At 40.8% G+C, this 20801-nt stretch overlaps 1 protein-coding gene across 2 annotated transcripts in view; it reads left to right on the top strand.

Moving 5' to 3' along the window:
• Window positions 1–20801, top strand: part of PCSK5 (proprotein convertase subtilisin/kexin type 5) — a 265069-nt gene that overhangs the window by 72184 nt on the left and 172084 nt on the right. For both annotated transcript variants that reach the window (XM_038169846.2, XM_038169847.2), the window contains exons 4-5: window positions 2211–2354; window positions 4570–4646. In XM_038169846.2, coding sequence (XP_038025774.1) covers window positions 2211–2354; window positions 4570–4646 — 221 coding nt within the window. The remainder of the gene's footprint in view (window positions 1–2210; window positions 2355–4569; window positions 4647–20801) is intronic.

The following is a 20801-nucleotide window of genomic DNA, read 5'->3' as shown; positions in this document are numbered from 1 at the left end:
CACATGCTAAAGTGAGCAATATCTCTTTCATTGTGTTCACCTACATGTGTGTGGCAAAGCAGCTGATGAATTAACTCCTTTCTGCCACCACCACAAACAGCAGTTCAGGAGAGGTAAGTGAGGGCAACAGGCCATGCCAACAGCATTAATGGAAGAAGTAGTCATCTTCTGGTGGAGAGCCAGCATGCTTTCAGAGAGCCAGCATCCCTTTCAGGATTAAAAAGCATTTGCTTGCTCATCCTGCCTGGTTTGACTGGCTGGGAAGCAAAACAACAAGATTATTACCCATGAAGAGAGGACAAAATGAGCAGAAAAGCATCCAAAGGATCATTTGGAATTTCAGAGAAGGGGATGAAGGGGCAAAGCAGTGTCCCAGTTACTTTGACTGGAGGCCAGGGCCAGGAATCCTGATTGCACATTGCCTTTCTCTCCTGGGTTTGCTCTGTGGCTGGGGGCAGGTTCTTCCACTTTTTGTCTCCTTGTCTTCACACCAATAAATGGTGATTAATGATACTCATCAGTTTTGTGGGCATTTTCTGATGCTTAATTAGTAACACTTTTGAAAAGCACAAAGGCACCTGGAAGCATCACATGCTTTTGATATTGCTGTTTGTACATTAGAAAGCCTGATGTGTACAACCATTACATTCAGTATATAGAGGGCAAGTTTTGACTGTAGTTAATTCCATAAATCCAGCAGTGTGAGCATTTGCAAGCAGCACACAGAACAAAAGCATTAAGCCAGGCCTGTACATTCTTTGGAACAGGGCCCTGAAAGTCTTCAAGTGCCTTTGTGTGTGGATGGATAGACAGAGTCAGGCAGGCAGGTGGATGTTTGCATGCACAAGGAAAAGATGGCAAGGAAGAATGTATGCTGTATGTATGTGCATATAGTACCTAATAATGCAGTTTTGATTTAGTAACAGCAAATGACCACTCTTAAATCCAATGGTTTGTTTACAAAAGTGCAGGGGAAGGGAGGAAAAGGGAGAAAAAGGAGGAAAAGTAAGATGTGATAGCAACCTGATGTCAGTTTGCATGTTAGCCTGTAGTGCGCTCATGTTTAGGAGGAAAGGTTTGGGCCAGCTCAAGGTGAAGTGCATCTCCCTGGATGTGTTCATACTGCTTACTATTTGTGGGGCACCAAAACATCAGGCTGAGATGAGGGCACGAGGCCGTGGAGTAGGGAGTGAGTGCCAAGCACACTCGCATGGATGCTGTTGCTACGATACAAGTTTCAGGGTCAGTCTCTGTTTTCCTTCCTTCCTCCCACCCTTTGCTTTTCCCCTCCTATTTGTGCCCATTGCTCTGCCTGAGCCTGGAAGGGGCTACAGGAAGGGGGGCTGATGGGCCTGCTTCACCAGCGACAGCTCTGCCTGCAGGCCAGAGCTGCTGGTGGGGCAGATGGACACCCATGGGTTGCGTCTCACTGTCATAGCACACCACATCACTTCATGTGATCTGGGTGCATTTGTGTCAAAGAAAGAAGAGGCTTTTGGTTTTAAAGTACCCTAAACTTTTCTTTTCTCCAGACGTGGATGTACTGAAAGCTGTATCACAGACTTCTCTCTGTCTAACTATCTGCAATTCTTTAGACACCTTCAGCTGCAAGTTTTTCAGTCTTTGGTTACAGGTTCTTAACTGCTGCTCATCTCCTGCTGATACTGCACAAAACCTGCCAAAAGTCTTCTTTTGTAGATAGAATTGAATCTGGATTACTTTCCAAACATTCTGTCAAGAAATTATGCAGCACATAAGCTCCAAAAAGCAGTATTTGTTTTTGTGGCCATTTCTGTACAGGCTTTTGTCTCCTTTTATCCACATATGGTTTGTTTTTCTGAAAAAAACTCAAATAATTCAAATGTACATTTTAAATAAGGGCACTTAACAGTCAGGAATAGTCCTTTTATTTTATACACAGATCCTAGTGGTTTATTGTGGTTGGTTGCTTCATTTTCCTATTGCTTAGCATGAAAAGTAATCTGAGAAAAAAAAATAACAGGACAAACAATTTTCATACAATTAGGCTTTTCTTTTTAATTATTCATTTCTTTCTAAATGAAGGTGTTGATCTTGTATAGTTGCTATTCAAATCAATATGCTTGTGCTAATTTAAATGGTAATGTTGATGTAAGTAGGATAATATCTCAACCCCATACTGCTCACTAGTCTGCTACATCCAACATTTTTATCTCCTCTTCTCTCCACAGCACTGCAGTGATAACACTCATCATTGCCAATCAGATATGAATATAGTAGGTGCTTGGAAGAGAGGTTACACTGGAAAAAATGTTGTGGTCACCATCTTGGATGACGGCATTGAAAGAAACCATCCAGACTTGATGCAGAATTATGTGAGTGTTTGCTAGAGTCTGATTTGCTGCTGCATTATTACCATGCAATAAATTTGCTGCTCATTGGAGGGAGGGAGGAGGGAAGGCAGGAGACTCATGCAAGGTTTTCCTCAAATTGGAAAGGAAAATAGATGAATTTTGATAGTCTGTATTCTTTTAGTTACGACTATATTCAGCCAGAATGTCTTTAATATCTAGATGCCTTGTGTAGCTGAGTACTGCGTTTCTGAAGGACTGGGACCAATAAACAGATATTTTTCCTCTTCTCCGCAATTATTTTACTTAATATCTTCACACTTGCAGAACTTAAGGAATGGTAATACTCTGCTTTCCAGTTAATGTGAGCAGCTGAAGTCTGTTTTTGACAAATACATTTAGCTAGCAAGACAGTAGCTCTTGTCTCAAAGGCTGTAATGTTAGATGTATTGTTCTATGTGTTCATTTTTAAAGCTAGTTATTGCTGGAAATGATATTAAAGGAAAAGGTTATAACTCAATTAAAAAGAGGTGTAGAATATTTTGTGGTCTTTATAATGAGTCTTTCTAAACTCCAGTGAGCCCCTTTCCAGTTTACAATAAGAGGAGATCAGTGTCCTTTGTTTACCATGTCCAGTATTTCATGTCCCATCAGAAAGTTTCTTTTTGCTTGCGGTTCATCATGTTTAAATGATTGTTTTAAAGTACCTTGGAAGGACTGCATAATGTGAAGAGAAGTTCCTTTTCTAGTGGGTGACTTCTTGTATTTGTATCTGAACTTAAAGTTGCTCAGAGTGTCACAACCATGCTTGCTGGAGTGATTTTTCCTGAGTTTCAGGAATAGGCATTACCCAAAAGCACAAGACCTTGGCACCTTGGCAACCTTATTATTTCTCTGAAGTGACATGTGTGAGCTGTATATTTACACAAGATAAGGAAACAACAAATACATATGTGTTGAGTATAACCAGCACAAGGCATGCATATACATTTAGTCCTGTTAGAGTCATAGGCCTTGTAAAAAAATTCTCAACACAGGCTTTTTTCCAGGTAGCATACCATCTTGACAAAACATTTAAGACATGAAGGCAACAATAATATCATTAATAACCCATCAAAAGCTACAGTCTTTTCCACAGTTTAAAGCCATTTATTTTAAATTAGCCACACTTAACATCCTTCCCCATGCTGCACGTGGAACTCAGATCTGAAATACATGAGGACTGCATAAATAGAAGTGACAGGCTGTTGCCCTATTTGTCAGTATGTGACTGATCCTAATGCATGCCACATCCTTCTCTTTAATCTTTAAAGTTGTTTAAACAAACCAAATATTTTAGCCCATCATTGAATGACCCAGATTGTCACTTCATCCCAGTACTGTCCTTCCACTGAATTTAAAGCAGCTATTTATTCCCATACCACCTCCTCTCTCTTTTTCCTCACGCCAAGAAGGAATTCCCCCAAAGCAGTACACATTGCTTGTTTGATGACAAATGCCTTCTATATGTCAGATTATTGCTGGTGTGGCTGCAAACAGGAATATTTGAGGTGGATGTGGTAACTGGTTTTGAAAAAATAAGAGATTAAAAAGAACTGCTTGCCATGTCAACACACTGCATGCTACCACATGGATTAATGGAAGCCATACAAACCATCAGACATTTACTCTATAAACTATTTTCAGCTGTAAGAATCTTGTTAAAATTTGAAGTAGAAATGTGCAGATACCTTCAATATATTTGAAACATTTACACTCCCAAACAAATAGGAATTCAATGTATGCTGCATTTGAAGCTGTATTTTTTATATTAATATCCTTAAGAAAATTATATTGTTTCCTGAAACTTCAGTCATCATGCTGCAGATAACTTTTCTTGAATCTTGAAACATTTAGCGAAATCCCAGTTTTGAAAATGAACTCTCTGAAGTTCCAAAAGTTTCTTAGAAGCTTTTTTGGTTTAATGAAACTGCACTTTCTATTTCCTCTATGCAACTGAACTATGGCTTTTCAGAGCATTCATTATTCTCTTCCTTTTTCCAAGGGTAAAATAAAATCTGTAAATCCCGTAATTATTAAATACATAATCCTTTCCTAAAAAAATGCAATCATCATAAAACCGCAGGAATGTTAGTTAACCTAATGACTCTCTTGTACAAACCTGCTGAAGAATGTATAGGCTACATGACTCAATGACTAATTAATGAGAAACTGGTTTTATTTCTCCTGTTGGCTACAGGATTCGCAGGCCAGTTTTGATGTCAATGGAAATGATTTTGACCCTATGCCTCGATATGATGCCAGCAACGAGAACAAGTAAGGCACTATGACACTCATGACACTTTCAATGTAGTTCCTCAAGTAGAGCATACAAGTTCTGCTGTGAAAGCCGGGAAAACTTGAATCCTCATAAGGCAGCATGACTTGTATTTAAATCTTTGTGAAATATGTATTTATGTCTCTTCCATGCACACTGCATGACGCTTACTCTCTGAATGCATTTGGAGCAATCCAAAACCACATAAAAATTAGTCTGAGAGTTCTGGGTGCATGAAAGGAAACATTTTCAATCCCTTTGGGATGCAGAATATAAGGTGGTGGCTCTTACCTTTCTTAGATACTACTTCTGTGAGTTATTCACAGGTTGTTAAGTGTGACAACTGTCTTGGCTTCTGACTTCCTTGAACTTCATAGACTTTGAGTTTTGAAGAAAAAAAAAAGTTAGTGGTGATTTACCTTTCTAATATTTTCTAATACTTTCAGTCTTAACCTCATGGAGATTTTACACATAGGAATTTGCTAGAAACCATATAAACCCAGGAATAGCAATTCTGCCTAGTTATGATATCTGTGTCATGTGACTGTCTGAATATATCAGCATGAGTGATATGTTTCTCCTTCAAAGCACTTCCTGGTATTTGTCATTCTAGCTCTGCTCTTTGGATGTACTATTGTGAAGTCCTGGGGACAAACTCACAGGGAGACCTGAGCTCAGGAAGAGGGCCACCATTCTGTCCCCATGGGTATTTCTGAGTGCAGTTGGTAAAGTTGTTTTACTAGGTACTTGTGCTGTGATTTCACCCGGCAGGCAGCTCAGTACCACAGAGCTCTCTCAGGGTAGGACTGGGGAGAGAATTGGAAAGGTGGAAGTGAGAGAACTCATGGGTTGGGATAAAGATAGTTCACAAACCAAAAGCTGGGCACACAAGCAAAGTCAAACAAGGAATTCATTTGCTGCTCCATTGAGAGACAGGTGTTCAGCCACATCCAGGAAAGCAGGGCTCAGCATGCGTAGTGGCTTCATGGGAAGACAAATGCCATCACTCCCAATGTCCCCCTTTTCCTCCTTCTTTACCACATCTTTTATTAATGAGCATGATGTCATATGATATGGAATATCCCTGTGGTCAGTCTGGACCTGGCTGTGTCCCCTTACCTCCTGTTGCATTCCTAGTTTCTTCAGTGGCAAGGCAGCACAAGAAGCAGAAAAAATGTTTGACTCTGTGCAAGCACTGCTCTGCAAGAACTGAAAACATCAATGTTAGCACCATTTTCATCAAAAATCCAAAACACAGAATCAAACAAGCCTCTGTGAAGAAAATTACTATTGTCACAACCAAAGCCATGACAACTTGGCATTCCTTTCTGTGGAATTACATGTATTAGAGGAAGGGGATCCTTCTAGTTGTCAACATGCTGTATGTACATATTGTTTCCTTGAGGTCTAGTGTTCTTTATTGTGGAAAGCATTTGATATTACCTGCTTACAGAAGAGAGAATACAGGAGGTGAAACTTTGTGCTTTACAGACGTCAAATGCTTTTGGATACATGTTTTGGTTGTTGTTGTTGTTTTTTGTTTGTTTGTTTTTTAATTTTAATTTTTATTTTTGTTTGGTTTTGGTAGAGGTTTTGTTTTTTTTTCTTTTTTTTTTCCCTTGCAATCTCACAAACTTTTTCCAGAAGAATACAGCAAGAGTGAGCTAACTCACTGGGAGTTAACAGAAAACTTAGCCTTGGCTTGACTGGAAGAAGCAATTGGAGCAATGCTGGACCACACTTTGATGGGAGAATGCTCTTCTGGTCAATATAGGAGGGAAAATACATAAACATGCTGAACAACAGGACCCTATTACACATAGCTGCCAGTTACATATACATGCACTCATCTTACAGTGAGTCTCAAGGACTTGTCATAGTTGCATAGTTGCTTTCATTATATGAAATAAATATGAAAACTAAGGCAAATTCTGCTGAATACTTGCTTGGTTAGTCAGCCTGATCCTTTCTGGTAGGCTGAGATATGAAACCTGTGAGGATTTAACTCTTTAAAAAACATATAAATAAATATACATATATACATGACTAGAAATCCTGTTCAGCATAAAAAATAGTATGTCGGTATTGATCTGAATAGTAATAATAGTTTATTTATTTGGGACTGCAATCAGCATCTGTTCTCATTCAGTTGTTCTTATTTGATGCTGTTTGCTTATTGCCAAATATTTTTGTGTAGAAACAAGTACATGCAAGAACTGTTTCTTCCCCTTTTGCCCCTTAGGCATATCTTTCTCATCCTATTTTCATACAGAATTTCAGTTTACTGAATCGTAGCTGCCTCTTCTTCACTAGAAATCTCCTGAAGCAAGAGTACCATGAGAGAATATATAGATAAATTCAATAACACCCTTTGCTTTGAAATGTGTAAACATTCTGCACGTGCAGACTAGTTTAAGTTATGCAAGGAAGAAAACACTAATGTGGAACAAATGGTTGAAAGACCCAGTGGCTGTATTGACTCAGTTAAGTTAGTGACAAACCAAAGATTTCAGAACCAGATGCTTGTAATGAAAATGCTTATGCTACATCAAAGTTTTTAGGACATATTCTGAAGACGCACATTCATTGAAACAGAGGAATGAATAAAAAAGTCTATAAATTCTTGCTCTTTCAAAAGTTTTTTTGTTTTTTGTTTTTTTTTTAATTGAGGAATTTCACGTGCTGTTATTATTTTAGCCTTAGAGGTGGGCTGTCATTGGTGTCAAAAAGTTAGAATCAGCAAATGTGCTATAAATGTTTTGGTAGGTAATAAAAGAAGTCTCTGTTTTGGTGTATGATAAATCTCAGAACTGCTAGCAAGGTTTTTAAGAGTATGAGTCACCTAAAGTAGAGTATGAACATAAGACTGTAAATTGCAGCCCAGGGCCCGTAGGCATTGCGACTCATTTTGCTGCAACAACTAATTTGTGTGGCTGACCACTTCAGCATCAGCCCTAGCTTTGAACTGGTTGTCTGAATTATGGACCCATACAAAGATACTGGAAGAGCAAAACTGTGGTTACATGGTCACCTCAAATGGCTGGTGACCTCTACTCCTTACTGCGTGTTCGTTCATTCCTCCTGTCTTTCCCAAATCATCATGTAGTTCTCCAGAGTAGGGAACTAATAAAGATGAAAACTGTGCTAGCAACAATGAATTTCATTTTCAGCCAGGTAAAGTAGGTACCTCATTCAGCTCAGCCTGAGGTCAAAGGAGAACTAGACAGGCACAAATAGGGAAAATGAAGCATGGCCTGAACCTCTTACTGTAAAGGCTGGATTTACTGAGATAAGATGACTGTATGATAATACCCCAAGCAGCTACAACTGTTGTCCATGGAACTGACTGTGATAGGTGGGCAGTTGCTGGCAGTAGCCTCCAAGGAGTTTTGAGAAAAGATGTGACAGTCAGTCTGGCCCTCAGCTGAGTTGCCAGTTTGCATCACAGCACATCGCTCTCCACTTCTGTCCTACAAACACACTTTGGGGACTCACCCTGGCTCATCTACATGACGATGCTCCTGTCCCCAGAGCTGGAACATGGTGAGGCATGCACTCAGAGGTCTCCCAGTTCAGTTGCCTTTTCAGGGATTTGCCATCTTTGGCACTGCAAGGAGTGACATGATCTCCAGCTGGGAGTCACAGATGAATCTTTTCATTTAGTTAACTACCAAAGCCATCAATTTTTTTTTACAAAGCATGTCCAGAGAAGAAAGGCTGCTTTCTGTATTGTTGCTAGTTAGAGTTTTATATGTAAGATAACACTGGGCAGATTCATTTCTCCCAGGGATGAAGGATTTGAACTTTCTGACCCTACGTCTCAGGTGAAAACACTCAGACCCTAGGTTCTGAGGTGAGATGTGATGGTAGGAGGGTAGGCACAGCACTTCATCAGCTGTCAGTGTAGAATCAGCTGCTGGACACAGAGGTGACAGAACATGCTTTCAGTATAAGGTTACTTGGCTGTCTAACTGCTTAAAGGCTCAGTATTTCTAATTATCAGATACACTTAGCCTGGAAAGCAGCACCTAATTACCTTCAGATTGTGAGTCTGTTGATCCTTCCCTAATTCCCACTGGATTCAGCAAAAATTAAATATCTACATAGGCAATGAAAAGCACTGATGGGAGTCTGTCTATATTTTTAGGTGTCTAAAGTGTCTTCAGATATCAGGACAGGAATTGTGCTTATCCAGTGTATGTGGTCATTTGGCACTAGATATCTCAAGTTGTGCCTGGAAGTTGAGGTAACCACAACCAGGGAGCATTCTGAAAGCCATACTTTACAAAGACTTTGCAATGTGCAGGATCAATTCAGTTGATTCCTGCCTCCTGCTATAGCAACTGAATAACATTACATAATGGACATTTGTGTTTTCCAGTAAAGGTGGGGACATATAAATGCACTATCATTTCATGAAATGGTCTAGTTCATTCTGTTTCATTTTGTAACCCAATGTTAAGGGATGGAATCATAGGGTAAAAAGAAGTTCTGCAAAAAATAAGCAGGTGTCTCTGGGCAGCATTGCACGGAGCTGTACGCATTGGGGTACTGGGTCTGTTTGCTAGCTTTTCACTTTTAATTAGTAGTGAATGCTTTCTGTTGCCAAGACTTATTAGTGAGGAAAATTGAATGAGAAAAAAAATAACTGAGGCTTTATGAAGAGACTGTTGATAACCAGAGTGGCACTTCCCAAAATGACTTTTTTTGAAGTTAAAACTTCAGTTAAATCTTCTATTAGCTAAAGAGAATAGGAGGCTAGAAAGAAATATTAGATTAATCTTTCAAGGCTTGTAGTCAAAATCAGGGTGGGACGATAGTTTCTTTAACTACTATGGTATGTAGGAGTCCTGCCAGAAGTTTACTTTGGTTTCTACAAATTGGCAGCAAATCATGAAGCTTGTAAATGGTACAGGCCTATACTAGAACTTCCTTTTGCTCAGAGGCTAGAGACAGCAGTCAGCTGTGGATGAAGTCATTCCTGCTATGCAAAGTATCTTGTTTTGGTTTACTGCTGAGTACTGCTGCTTAATTTTTTTTCTGTTATCCCATCATTACCTTTAAACACCCATGTTAAAAAAAAACTGCACATTGCTAGTCACAGGTCCTTGAACAGAAAGCAGATGGGCTCACTGAAATTGTAGTATGTACACTGTGCAGCTACAGAAAGAAAACAGAAATTTTCATAAAATTAAAATGCTTTGTTATTCTGACCAAAAAAATAATAATAAAAAAAAAAATGTTTTTCTTGAGAAATTTCTTGTGCTGATATTTTAGAGCTTAGGTCTTGCTCTACTAACAGGTACTTTCTAAAACAGGACTTTTTTAAAAACTCCAATCAGTAATGCCAGTTGGCTTTGATGCAATTTGTATTAAACTTAGGTAAGAAAAAGTAAAAGTAAGCTGTCATTTCTGTTCTGTATACAATGAGTCAGTCTTTTGAATGCCTCTTCAACATTTTTCAGCAGTGGAGCCCATTACATTAATAACTTGTTTAAATAACCTTCTCAATGATTTTTTAATGAGTGTAAGACACTGGGAGACAGCAATTTTTGCCGTTCAAAAGTTATAAGAAACACAAGCTATTCCTTGATTTACTTGATGTACTATTCGCTAAACTTTGCAGTATTCAGACAGCTTTACATCTTACCTCACAATCACAGAATCACAGAATCACAGAATTTCTAGGTTGGAAGAGACCTCAAGATCATCGAGTCCAACCTCTAACCTAACACTAACAGTCCCCACTAAACCATATCCCTAAGCTCTACATCTAAACGTCTTTTGAAGACTTCCAGGGATGGTGACTCCACGACCTCCCTGGGCAGCCCGTTCCAGTGCCTCACAACCCTTTCAGTAAAGAAATTCTTCCTAACATCTAACCTAAAACTCCCCTGGCGTAACTTTAGCCCATTCCCCCTCGTCCTGTCACCAGGCACATGGGAGAACAGGCCAACCCCCACCTCTCTACAGCCTCCTTTAATGTACTTATACAGAGCAATAAGGTCACCCCTGAGCCTCCTCTTCTCTAGGCTGAACAGGCCCAGCTCCTTCAGCCGCTCCTCATAGGACTTGCTCTCCAGGCCCCTCACCAGCTTCGTCGCCCTTCTTTGGACCCTCTCAAGCACCTCGATGTCCTTCTTGTAGCGAGGGGCCCAAAACTGAACACAGTACTCGAGGTGCGGCCTCACCAGAGCCGAGTACAGGGGGACGATCACCTCCCTAGCCCTGCTGGTCACAGTGTTTCTGATACAAGCCAGGATGCCGTTGGCCTTCTTGGCCACCTGAGCACACTGCTGGCTCATATTCAGCCGACTGTCCACCATCACTCCCAGGTCCTTCTCTGCCTGGCAGCTCTCCAACCATTCCTCTCCCAGCCTGTAGTTCTGCTTGGGGTTATTGCGCCCCAGGTGCAGGACCCGGCACTTGGCCTTGTTGAACTTCATACAGTTGACCTCAGCCCATCGGTGCAGCCTATCCAGATCCTCCTGCAGAGCCTTCCTACCCTCGAGCAGATCGACACACGCACCTAGCTTGGTGTCATCTGCAAACTTACTGAGGGTGCACTCAATGCCATCATCCAGATCATTGATGAAGATGTTAAAGAGGACCGGCCCCAGCACCGAGCCCTGGGGGACGCCACTAGTGACTGGCCTCCAACTGGACTTGACTCCATTCACCACAACTCTTTGGGCCCGGCTATCCAGCCAGTTTCTAACCCAACGAAGTGTGCGCCAGTCCAAGCCAAGAGCAGCCAGTTTCTTGAGGAGAATGCTGTGGGAGACGGTGTCAAAAGCCTTGCTGAAGTCAAGGTAGACCACATCCACAGCCTTCCCCTCATCCACCCAGCGCGTCACTTGGTCGTAGAAGGAGATCAGGTTCGTCAAGCAGGATCTGCCTTCCATAAACCCATGCTGGCTGGGCCTGATCACCTGCTTGCCCTTCAAGTGCCGCATGATGACTCCCAAGAGGATCTGCTCCATGAGCTTCCCTGGTACTGAGGTCAAACTGACCGGCCTGTAGTTCCCCGGGTCTGCCCTCCGGCCCTTCTTGTAGATGGGCGTCACATTTGCTAGTCGCCAGTCAGCTGGGACCTCCCCCGATAGCCAGGACTGCTGATAAATGATGGATAGGGGCTTGGCCAGCTCCTCTGCCAGTTCTCTCAGTACCCTCGGGTGGATCCCATCCGGCCCCATCGATTTGTGGACATCCAAGTGCCGTAGCAGGTCACCAACCAGTTCTTCGTGGATGGTGAGGGCCACATCCTGCTCCCCGTCCCCTTCCACCAGTTCTGGGTACTGGGTATCCAGAGAGCAACCGGTTTTGCCGCTAAAGACTGAGGCAAAGAAGGCATTAAGCACCTCCGCCTTTTCCTCATCTCTTGTAACTAAGTTTCCCCCCGCATCCAGTAAAGGATGGAGATTCTCCCTGGTCCTCCTTTTTGTGTTGATGTATTTATAAAAGCGTTTTTTGTTATCTTTAACAGCAGTAGCCAGATTGAGCTCCAGATGAGCTTTGGCCTTCCTAATCTTGTCCCTGCACAGCCTCGCTACATCCTTATAGTCCTCCTTAGTGGCCTGCCCAATTTTCCAAAGATTATAAACCCTCTTTTTCCTCCTAAGCTCAAGCCACAATTCTCTGTTGAGCCAGGCCGGTCTTCTTCCCCGCTGGCTCATCTTTGGGCACATGGGGACAGACCGCTCCTGCGCCATTAGGATTTGCCTCTTAAAGAGCGCCCAGCCTTTCTGGACCCCTCTGCCCTTCAGAACCGCCTCCCATGGGACTCCACCAACTAGTGTCCTGAGCAGCCCAAAGTCAGCCCTCCGAAAGTCCAATACAGTGGTTTTACTGGTTCCCTTCCTGGCCCCGCCAAGAATAGTGAACTCCACCATTTCGTGGTCACTCTGCCCAAGACAGCTCCCGACAATCACATCCTCATACATCCTCAATAGCAAAAAAATTAATGAGTTAATGACTTTCAGTCCTGCTTGATGCAGCATATTGACATTGTTTTTCAGTGGCAGACCAATACATCCATTTCAATTCATTGCTACTTTCTTCTCCCAGTCACATCAATGAATGTAGTTGCTCAATAAAATGCCAAAGGCTTAATTTTATTCCAGCAGTGACAAGCTGATAGTTTATACCAGCTGCTTACGTGAAAGACCTGTAGTACATCCTAAGTCATTTAATCAGAAGGGACACTAGATATTAGACAGGCAGATCAACTTCTGTTGTCCTCTGGATTGTCAATAAAGTAGAAGTAAAAAGCTTCAGTGACACTCTTCAGAGCAGGTGTCTGAAGAGCACAGTCAAACACGGGGAACCTGACGTCTCGTACTGCTGGTTGGAAAGATCATCTCAAAAAAGGTTCCCATCATAGCAGTGTAATAGAAAAGGGTGCTGACAAGTGGGGGTACCTGTCGGTACAGTTTGTACACTTTGATTGCCAGTATGCAGCTATTACTATTATTTTGCACTGGCTGTATCATGTGTTGAACTCAAAACATGGGGAAAGAGGGGTAACTAAGTAGTACTGAGAAGCACTGCTGTACCATCTTGTGCTGTATCTTTTGTGTGAAAAAAACAAGGCTGCTGTCAAATAACTAGTCACAACAACAGAAAAGAATTCAGCAAAGACTTAGACTAGTCACTGTTTTTTTTCACTTGTGCGTGCTCAAGTCTTTCAAGCACTGAACTGCAGATACCAAGGTTCACACCTACAGGGAAGGCCTGGAAAACCCAGTGCTTAAGGTGTGCAAAGAGGCTGAACTCTGGATAATTTGGAACAATGTATCATCTCTCAGAATATGGCTGAGGATTTCAGAGAGAAACTCCATTCTTAGTGTCTGCTATTTTTGTGTACTATGATTCTTCAACTTGACTTTCTTCTGCAGCTTCTAGAGGCTTAAAACCCAAAGAATTCATGATTCTGTCATCTGACAGAATGTCTTCTGTCCAATGACAGTGAAGTGTCACTGATAACAGATACATTTTCCTCAAAAAGGGCGTGATTTAGAGTATTACCACATGGCAATGTGGTACTGTTCACAGAATTGCAGAATCATAGAGTATCCTGAGTAGGAAGAGACCTACAAGGATTATCAAGTCCAACTTCTGGCTCCACGCAGTTCTACCCAAAAATCAAACCACATCTGAGAGCATTGTACAAACACCTCTTGAAGGCCCACAGGCTTGGTGCTGTGACCACTGCCCTAGCTTGTCCCAGTCAGTGCCTGACCACCCTCTTGGTGAAGAACTTGCAAGTCTTGCACAAGTTTGAGGTTGTCTGGGAGCTGTCTCACATTAACAACTGGCCCCAAAATGGAGCCCTGCAGAACTTCACTAGTGACTGGCCATCAGCCTGATGTATCCCCATTAACTCTAAACCTTTGAGGCCAACCCATCAGCCAATGGCACGGCTTTTGCCATGGAAAAAGCCATGGCATTTTCATAGCCATCATACTATGCATTTGTCTAGCTGTAGGATGGATGTTTTGTCCAGAAGGATACCGTGAGAAACAGTATCATACATATTGCTGAAATCCAGAAATATTACATCAGCTCACTTCCCTTGGTCAACTAGGCTGGATGACCTTGTCATAAAAAGAAATTAAGTTCATTAAGCAGGACCTTCCTCTTTGGAACTTGTGTTGGCTATAGCCAATGACTCCATTGTCCTTCAAGTGTTTTTCATTAGCTCCCAGAATAATTTTCTACATAATTTTACCTGGCATTGAAGTGAGACTGACAGACCTTTAACTACCACGGTCTTGCCCTTCTTGAAAATTGGAACAACATTTGCCAGCTTCCAGGCAACTGGGACCTCCCCAGATTCCCAAGACCATTGAAAAATAGTTGAGAAAGGTACCACGATGACATCAGCCAGCTCTGGGAGGAATCCCATGAGGCCCCATAGACTTCTGTGCATCCAGCTGGGGCAGGAAATCTTGGTGGGAGTTTCAAGTACCAATGACTAAGTGTCAGGTATCTAGTATCTAAATAAGCACTGACACTGCTTATTTAATGGATATCAGTCAGGATTTTCAGGAAAGTGCAGATTTTGTACTTTTTTCCCATGAATTGGTGAAGTATTCATTTGTGAAGCCAATTAATACATACGCTGATGGTATAGAAGCTACAGTCAGAACTTGCAGTCCTGCTATATCATGTTTTGGTTTTAAACTCACTACCGTTATGACCAATATACTATTGCACTCCAATTTTAGCAGATGTTACTGATGAAGTAGAGTTCAATCCATGTCAGCTTATAGTGAGATTTGACACATTTTACGAGGGGAAGTGGTTGTGATTCATCAGCTAGCCTCCAAGTCAATTATGATCTAGTGACCCAACCAAATGCCTAGGGGCATCATGTAAAGATCATGAGATATTAGATCTGTGTCACTTGCCAGTTGCCATTGTTAAAGGTCCCAGTGTAGTAATTGTAGGAATAAGTGAGGTAAACATCATCTTAACACTCAGCTTGCAGAATCATGCTGTGCTGAAGTAGGCTTACTTTACAGATTCATTTGGAGCACATTTTTCCCTTCCTGTTTTAACTGTTGTTTGGAGTCCCTGTATGCTGTTACCAAATGAACAGTCCTGTCATTTAGATGGCCATACCTCAGAGGTAATCTTCATGCATCCTTTGTTTTCTTCAGATGAGGATTGAGAAACTTGATGCACATCTGAAAACTTTCTGGAGAAAACTTACTTTCCTTAAATAAAAAATGTTGTATAAATGAATTCCCATTTTTCTTTTAATCTAAAACAGGTTTTTTTATCAAAAATCAAAGTTCAACGGGAATTCCAACTGTTCACAGAAGAAAATATTCATCCTTTTTCATTACCTTGGTATAGGTTGTTGGGCGGTATTTCTCATCACATAACTGTTGTTTGAAGAGCAGTGCTGTTCCTTTTCAGAATGTGTAAGTTTCTCGTGATCTCAAATGTTCAACCACATCTCTACAGGAAAGCCTTTTTCCTGTTTCTAATTATTGAAATACCAGACAATGAGCTCACAAATAAAATGACATTCTGAATCATTATGCAATTCCTTCTATTTGTTTTATGTAAATAATTGATAGCAATGAGTCAGATCTTCCATTTCATTTCAAAGTCAACAATAGGAAGGATATAAACTTTCATATTTATTGTATTTTTGGTGCTCTCTTTTCTGAATTTCACGGAGAGTTGGAAATTGAAGTTTTTGTTGCGTTATGTTTTGTTTTGTTTTACAGAAGGTCTTTTTCCTGGAGTTGGTATTTCCTCTAAGTATGTGTCTATATTTTGAGGTTTTGAACTTTGGAGGAGAGTCCGGTAGACAAGCATTGATTCAGTAAAATCACTAAAAGTTTCAGGTTGCATGCATTTGCACATCAGAGGTCTACAACCAAGCAGAATTTGAGAGCAAAAACACATTTCTTTATGTTGTCCCCCTTTCACATTGTAGTTATTAGAGAAAGTTGTAGAGTGAATCTGTATTGTGTGTATGGTAATTGGTTTTGCCAGCTAACTTCACAATAGTCAGCTCAGTCAGAAGTACAAAATGTGGTTCATTGAGACTTCTCAGCCAGCATGTACAAAAACAAAATATAGGATTTATTCCCCTTTTAATAGTTGTAGCATTAAAAGCAAACCTCTAATTACAAGTTTGATAAAGCAATTTTGAATCTGGTATCAAAAGCTTTTTAACTCAAGCTTTTTTTTCTAAATAACATGCTTTTAAAAGATGAGCTCTGCAAAGTTATGCTATGAGCAACATCTTAATGGATTTAATAGATGTTTTTGTAAGACATTTTCAGGATAAAACTTTCAGATGTAGCTTTTTATTGCAAATGAAAAAGTATGTATCTATGTAGGTTTATTGCTGTAGGCAGGTTTTTTATTTCTAGCTTTGTTTTGCATTACTGTGATTTTGTAATTTTTCTTAAAGATACACAGTCAAATTACTATGTTTGACACTTTAAGCAAAGTGAGATAGATCTCTTGAAGGCAACATACTGTTTTTTTTTTCCCAAAGGAAAGCAATAAAGGTAGAGAATTTCAGATGCAGAAGTAAAGAAATTGGTATCCATCATAAATGCAGATTGTGCTGCTGGGATCCATACTAAAGAAGTTAACCTGCTTTGAAAATTATTTGTATTGCTGTAGAGTGCTAAAGCTTCATCAAATCTTGGATTTTATTAAACCAAGGTACAGGCCATGGCCTGCTTACTTCTCTAGCATGTGGGATGGCATGTCTAGTGGATAGAGGTCAAAGAGTACCACAGAGAAGATGAGAAGGTAAGTTTTACATTTCTTTTCAGCCCAGACTTGCTTCCTTGCACTATTCTTTATGCTGTATAAACATGAGATGAACAGCCACTAACTTGTTTCCCACCCTAGTGAATGTGTGAGAATTAACCTTAAAAAGCCTTAAAAAAGTGGGGTTTGAATTTCAAACAAATTTTTGACAATTGCAAATATAGACAACTCTAAAGAGAAATGGGAGAAAGGCATTGGGTAAAGAGCTGTCCATGTCCTGCCTGCCCATCACTGTATTGTTACTTTGTGAAAACATGAATATCTGTCAGTAGCTTTCTTGCATTGAACAATAAATATCTTTTTTTCCCCAAAAGCATTGCCCCAAACTGCTTTTCATTGGTTCAGTGGACTGTTTGTGCTGCAAATCATGCCTAAACTGAAAGTTCAGATCTGCATTCTTGTATCCATCAGATTTTTGTTATTTCTGTTTATATGTGATTTCAGTGGAACTGATGCTGCATATTTTGATTTTTTTTTCCTGTTATTTGTTTTTTCATTAACCAGAAATGATAAGGCTTTAATGTGGAGTCTTTTAGGTAAAAAGGATATAGGTCTATATCTCTGTCCGTTTGTATTATAGAATCATAGAATGGTTTAGGTTGGAACATCTTCCACTAGACTACATTGCTCAAGGCCCCATCAAACCTTGCCTTGAACACATCCAGGGATAGGATATTTTCAGCTTCTCTGGGCAACTTGTTACCCAGAGTACCAAAAGTACAGAGAAGGCTCACAGCCCCAAATTTAAGGTGATAAAGAGCAAAGGCATTAGTGTTACATTATTTTAGCCATGGCAGTCCAGGCATGTTGGCAGTCCTGAAAAAAAGGTTTATTTTGGCTTATTTTTCCTAGTTATACCAGGTTGTGCTAGGTCTGGATGGGACAGTTATTTTTCTTCATAGTAGCTACTATGCTGTTGTGCTGTAGATCTATGACCAAACCCGTTTTGGTAACTAACCTGTGTTTTAGCTACTTCTGAGCAGTGCCTGGGCAGCATCAAGGTTTTTGTTTCTTACTGTGCTGCTTTATGCAAGGAGGCTGGAGTGTGGAAGAGGCTTGCAGGGGGACCAATTGACCAAAGGGCTGGACTGTGCCATATAATATGTTCAACAGTAAAACTTGGTGGGGCAGGTGTGTTTTTCCAAAGTATCTGTTGCTCAGAGACTGTTTGGGCACTGGTCTGCAGTTGGGAGGTGATAAATGACTGCCTTTGCATCACTTTATTTTTTTTTCTCTTTATTTATGAATTTATCTTTGTTTCAGCTCACAAGTTTTCCTGCTTTAGCCCTTTTATTTCTCTCCCTCAGCCCAATGCGGGGGAGTTAGCAAGGGACCAGATGAGGGCTTAGCTGCCTGCCATAGTCAACCCACCACTCAGGTTTCTAATAAAAGATATTTTTTTACTTTTACCTGTACATTTTGTTCTACCCAAAAAGGATTAAAAAAAATAAATTGAGACAGAAAATAACAGAATGTTCTGTTTTAGAAGTAACAAGTAACCTGCCTAACAAGCACAAAAATTTGTTCATGAGTCCCTTTTTACCTCTCTCCCATAGTCATTTCTTCCACATGCACTTGTGCACGTGATTTTGAGAGCACACATGATTTTATTTTTTTTAATAATTTAAGGGGGAAAAAAAAAAAAGCAACAACAATGAAAAACCAGTGTCTACTGCAAAAAGATCAAAATACAGTGATATGATTTGTAAAAACTGATAAGTTTTCATGCCATGCGAGTGATGTTCATGGAAGTCTTTTCATCAGGAGATTGCTGTTAATACTTGAACCTTAATTAATGTACTAGAATCAGGGGTAATTTTAATAGCTTTGAATGGATCTGTTATGGTCACAGACATCTGAGGCATTATCTCTGTGGGCCTGACTTCATGGTGAAGCTGACAACAAGATTTGTAATGAGTTGCTTATGAAGATGTGTTCATGTATAAGGGATTCACATTCCAGAGGAATACACACACACAGAGCTGTCGTGGAGCTGCTTATTCCACCATTGCTGGGCTGATCTCTAAGTCCCTGAAGGTACCATGTAGGTGACACCTGAAGCAGTGGACGTGACTGGAAGAAGTGTGGGCTAATGCAGGTGGAAAACAACTGGAAAAAGAATAGAAAAATATATTTACTTCTTAACTCATATCATTTCAGGTATTACATACAGCAACAGCAGATACACTTGACAGAAATTTCTGATATCTGCAGAGGTGAGATATGCTATGACACTTCAAAGTAGAAGCCTTGGTTCACTTCCAGAACTATGACATCATTAGTATAACGATGGAAACCTCATAACCTGATGGAAAGAGTCCTGTGACTGTTGTATTATAAGGGATGTCAGAAAGGATAGGCAGGGAAGGCAAAGCAGGGGGACAGGAAGGGTGGTTCTGTATGTAACGGAGGGTCTCAGCTGTATGGAGCTTGCAGTTAGCTGTTTCAGTGACATGGTTGAAAGCTTCTGGGTCAGAATTAAGGGACAAGCAAATAAAGTGGATGTTGTTGTAGGAGTCTACTATAATCCTCATGGCCAGGATGACAACACCGATTAAATGTTATTTAAGGAACTAAGAGATACCTGTAGATCAGCTACTCTTGTCCTTATGAGTGCCTTCAACTTGCCAGAAATGAACTGGGAGTACCACACAGCTGATTACAAACAGGTCCAGGAGATTTCTAAAACATCTTGATGATGACTTCTTGATACAAGAACTAAGGGAGTCAATTAGGAAAGGTACCCTCCTAGATCTGCTGCTTGCGAACAGAGAGGAGGTGAAGTAGTGATTGGTGGCCATATTGGTCATAGTGACCTTGAAGTAGTCAAGTTTAAAATCCTTGGTGACAGGAGGAAAAGTGCCACCAAAACTTCAGCCCTGAATCTGGGGACAGCAGACCTTAGACCGCTCAGAGAACTGGGTAGTAAGGTCCCCTGGGAAACTGCTTTTGAAGGCAAGGGGTTCCATCAGTGCTTGTCAATTTTTAAGTGCCATCTCTTAAGAGCACAGGAACAGAGAGTTCCAAAATATCCAAAGTCAAACAGGAAGGGCAGAAGGTTTGCTTGGCTGAGAAGGGATCTTCTAGAGCTTAGGCAGAGAGAGAAAGAATATGGTCAGTGGAAGTGAAGTTGGGTGATGTGGGAAGCCTACAGAGATTGTGTTTGCCATTGTAGGGGAAAAAAATTGTATAGTCAAGCCTGAATAAGAGTTGAAGCTGGCCGGTAAAGTGGGGGACGATAAAAAGGGCTTTACTAAATATGTAAACCGCAAATGCAGGACCAGTGATAACATTGCTCCTTTACTTGATGAGAATGGTCACCTCACAAACATAGGGACATAGACAAAGCAGATGTTTAAAAATTATTTCTTTTCATCTGTCTTCAATTCCAGTGATGGGCCCTGGGTTGGAGGACCATGATTGCAGGAATGATAAGCTCCCAGCCAACCTCAAACTTGTGCAAGACTTGCAGGTTCTTCACCAAGAGGGTGGTCGGGCACTGGAACAGGCTCCCCATGGCAGTGGTCACTGCACCGAGCCAGCTGGCGTTCAAGAAGTGTTTGGACAACACTCTTAGAAAACTTATGACCAAATCTGCTGACAATCCCCTGACAACATTAGAAATCAGCTTGCCAGGTGTAAGATCAAACCAATGAAAAACACTAACCAGATGAATTCAATCACTTCAAATTCATCTTCGTTTCTTTATGCACCATTCAGTTGCAATGTACAGTCTTTTAATTTACAGGGCAGACTTCTACTGTGCATTTATTTGGAGCAACATATTCCTCCTTCTCTGTACCGTACACACAGATTACTAGGTTATGCAGGAATGAAGAAATATA

This window comes from Anas platyrhynchos, chromosome Z (genome assembly GCF_047663525.1).
Source record: "Anas platyrhynchos isolate ZD024472 breed Pekin duck chromosome Z, IASCAAS_PekinDuck_T2T, whole genome shotgun sequence".
NCBI classification, from domain to species: Eukaryota; Metazoa; Chordata; class Aves; order Anseriformes; family Anatidae; genus Anas; species Anas platyrhynchos.
Note: the sequence above shows the minus strand (reverse complement) of the source record. Positions and strands in the feature narration are given on the sequence as shown.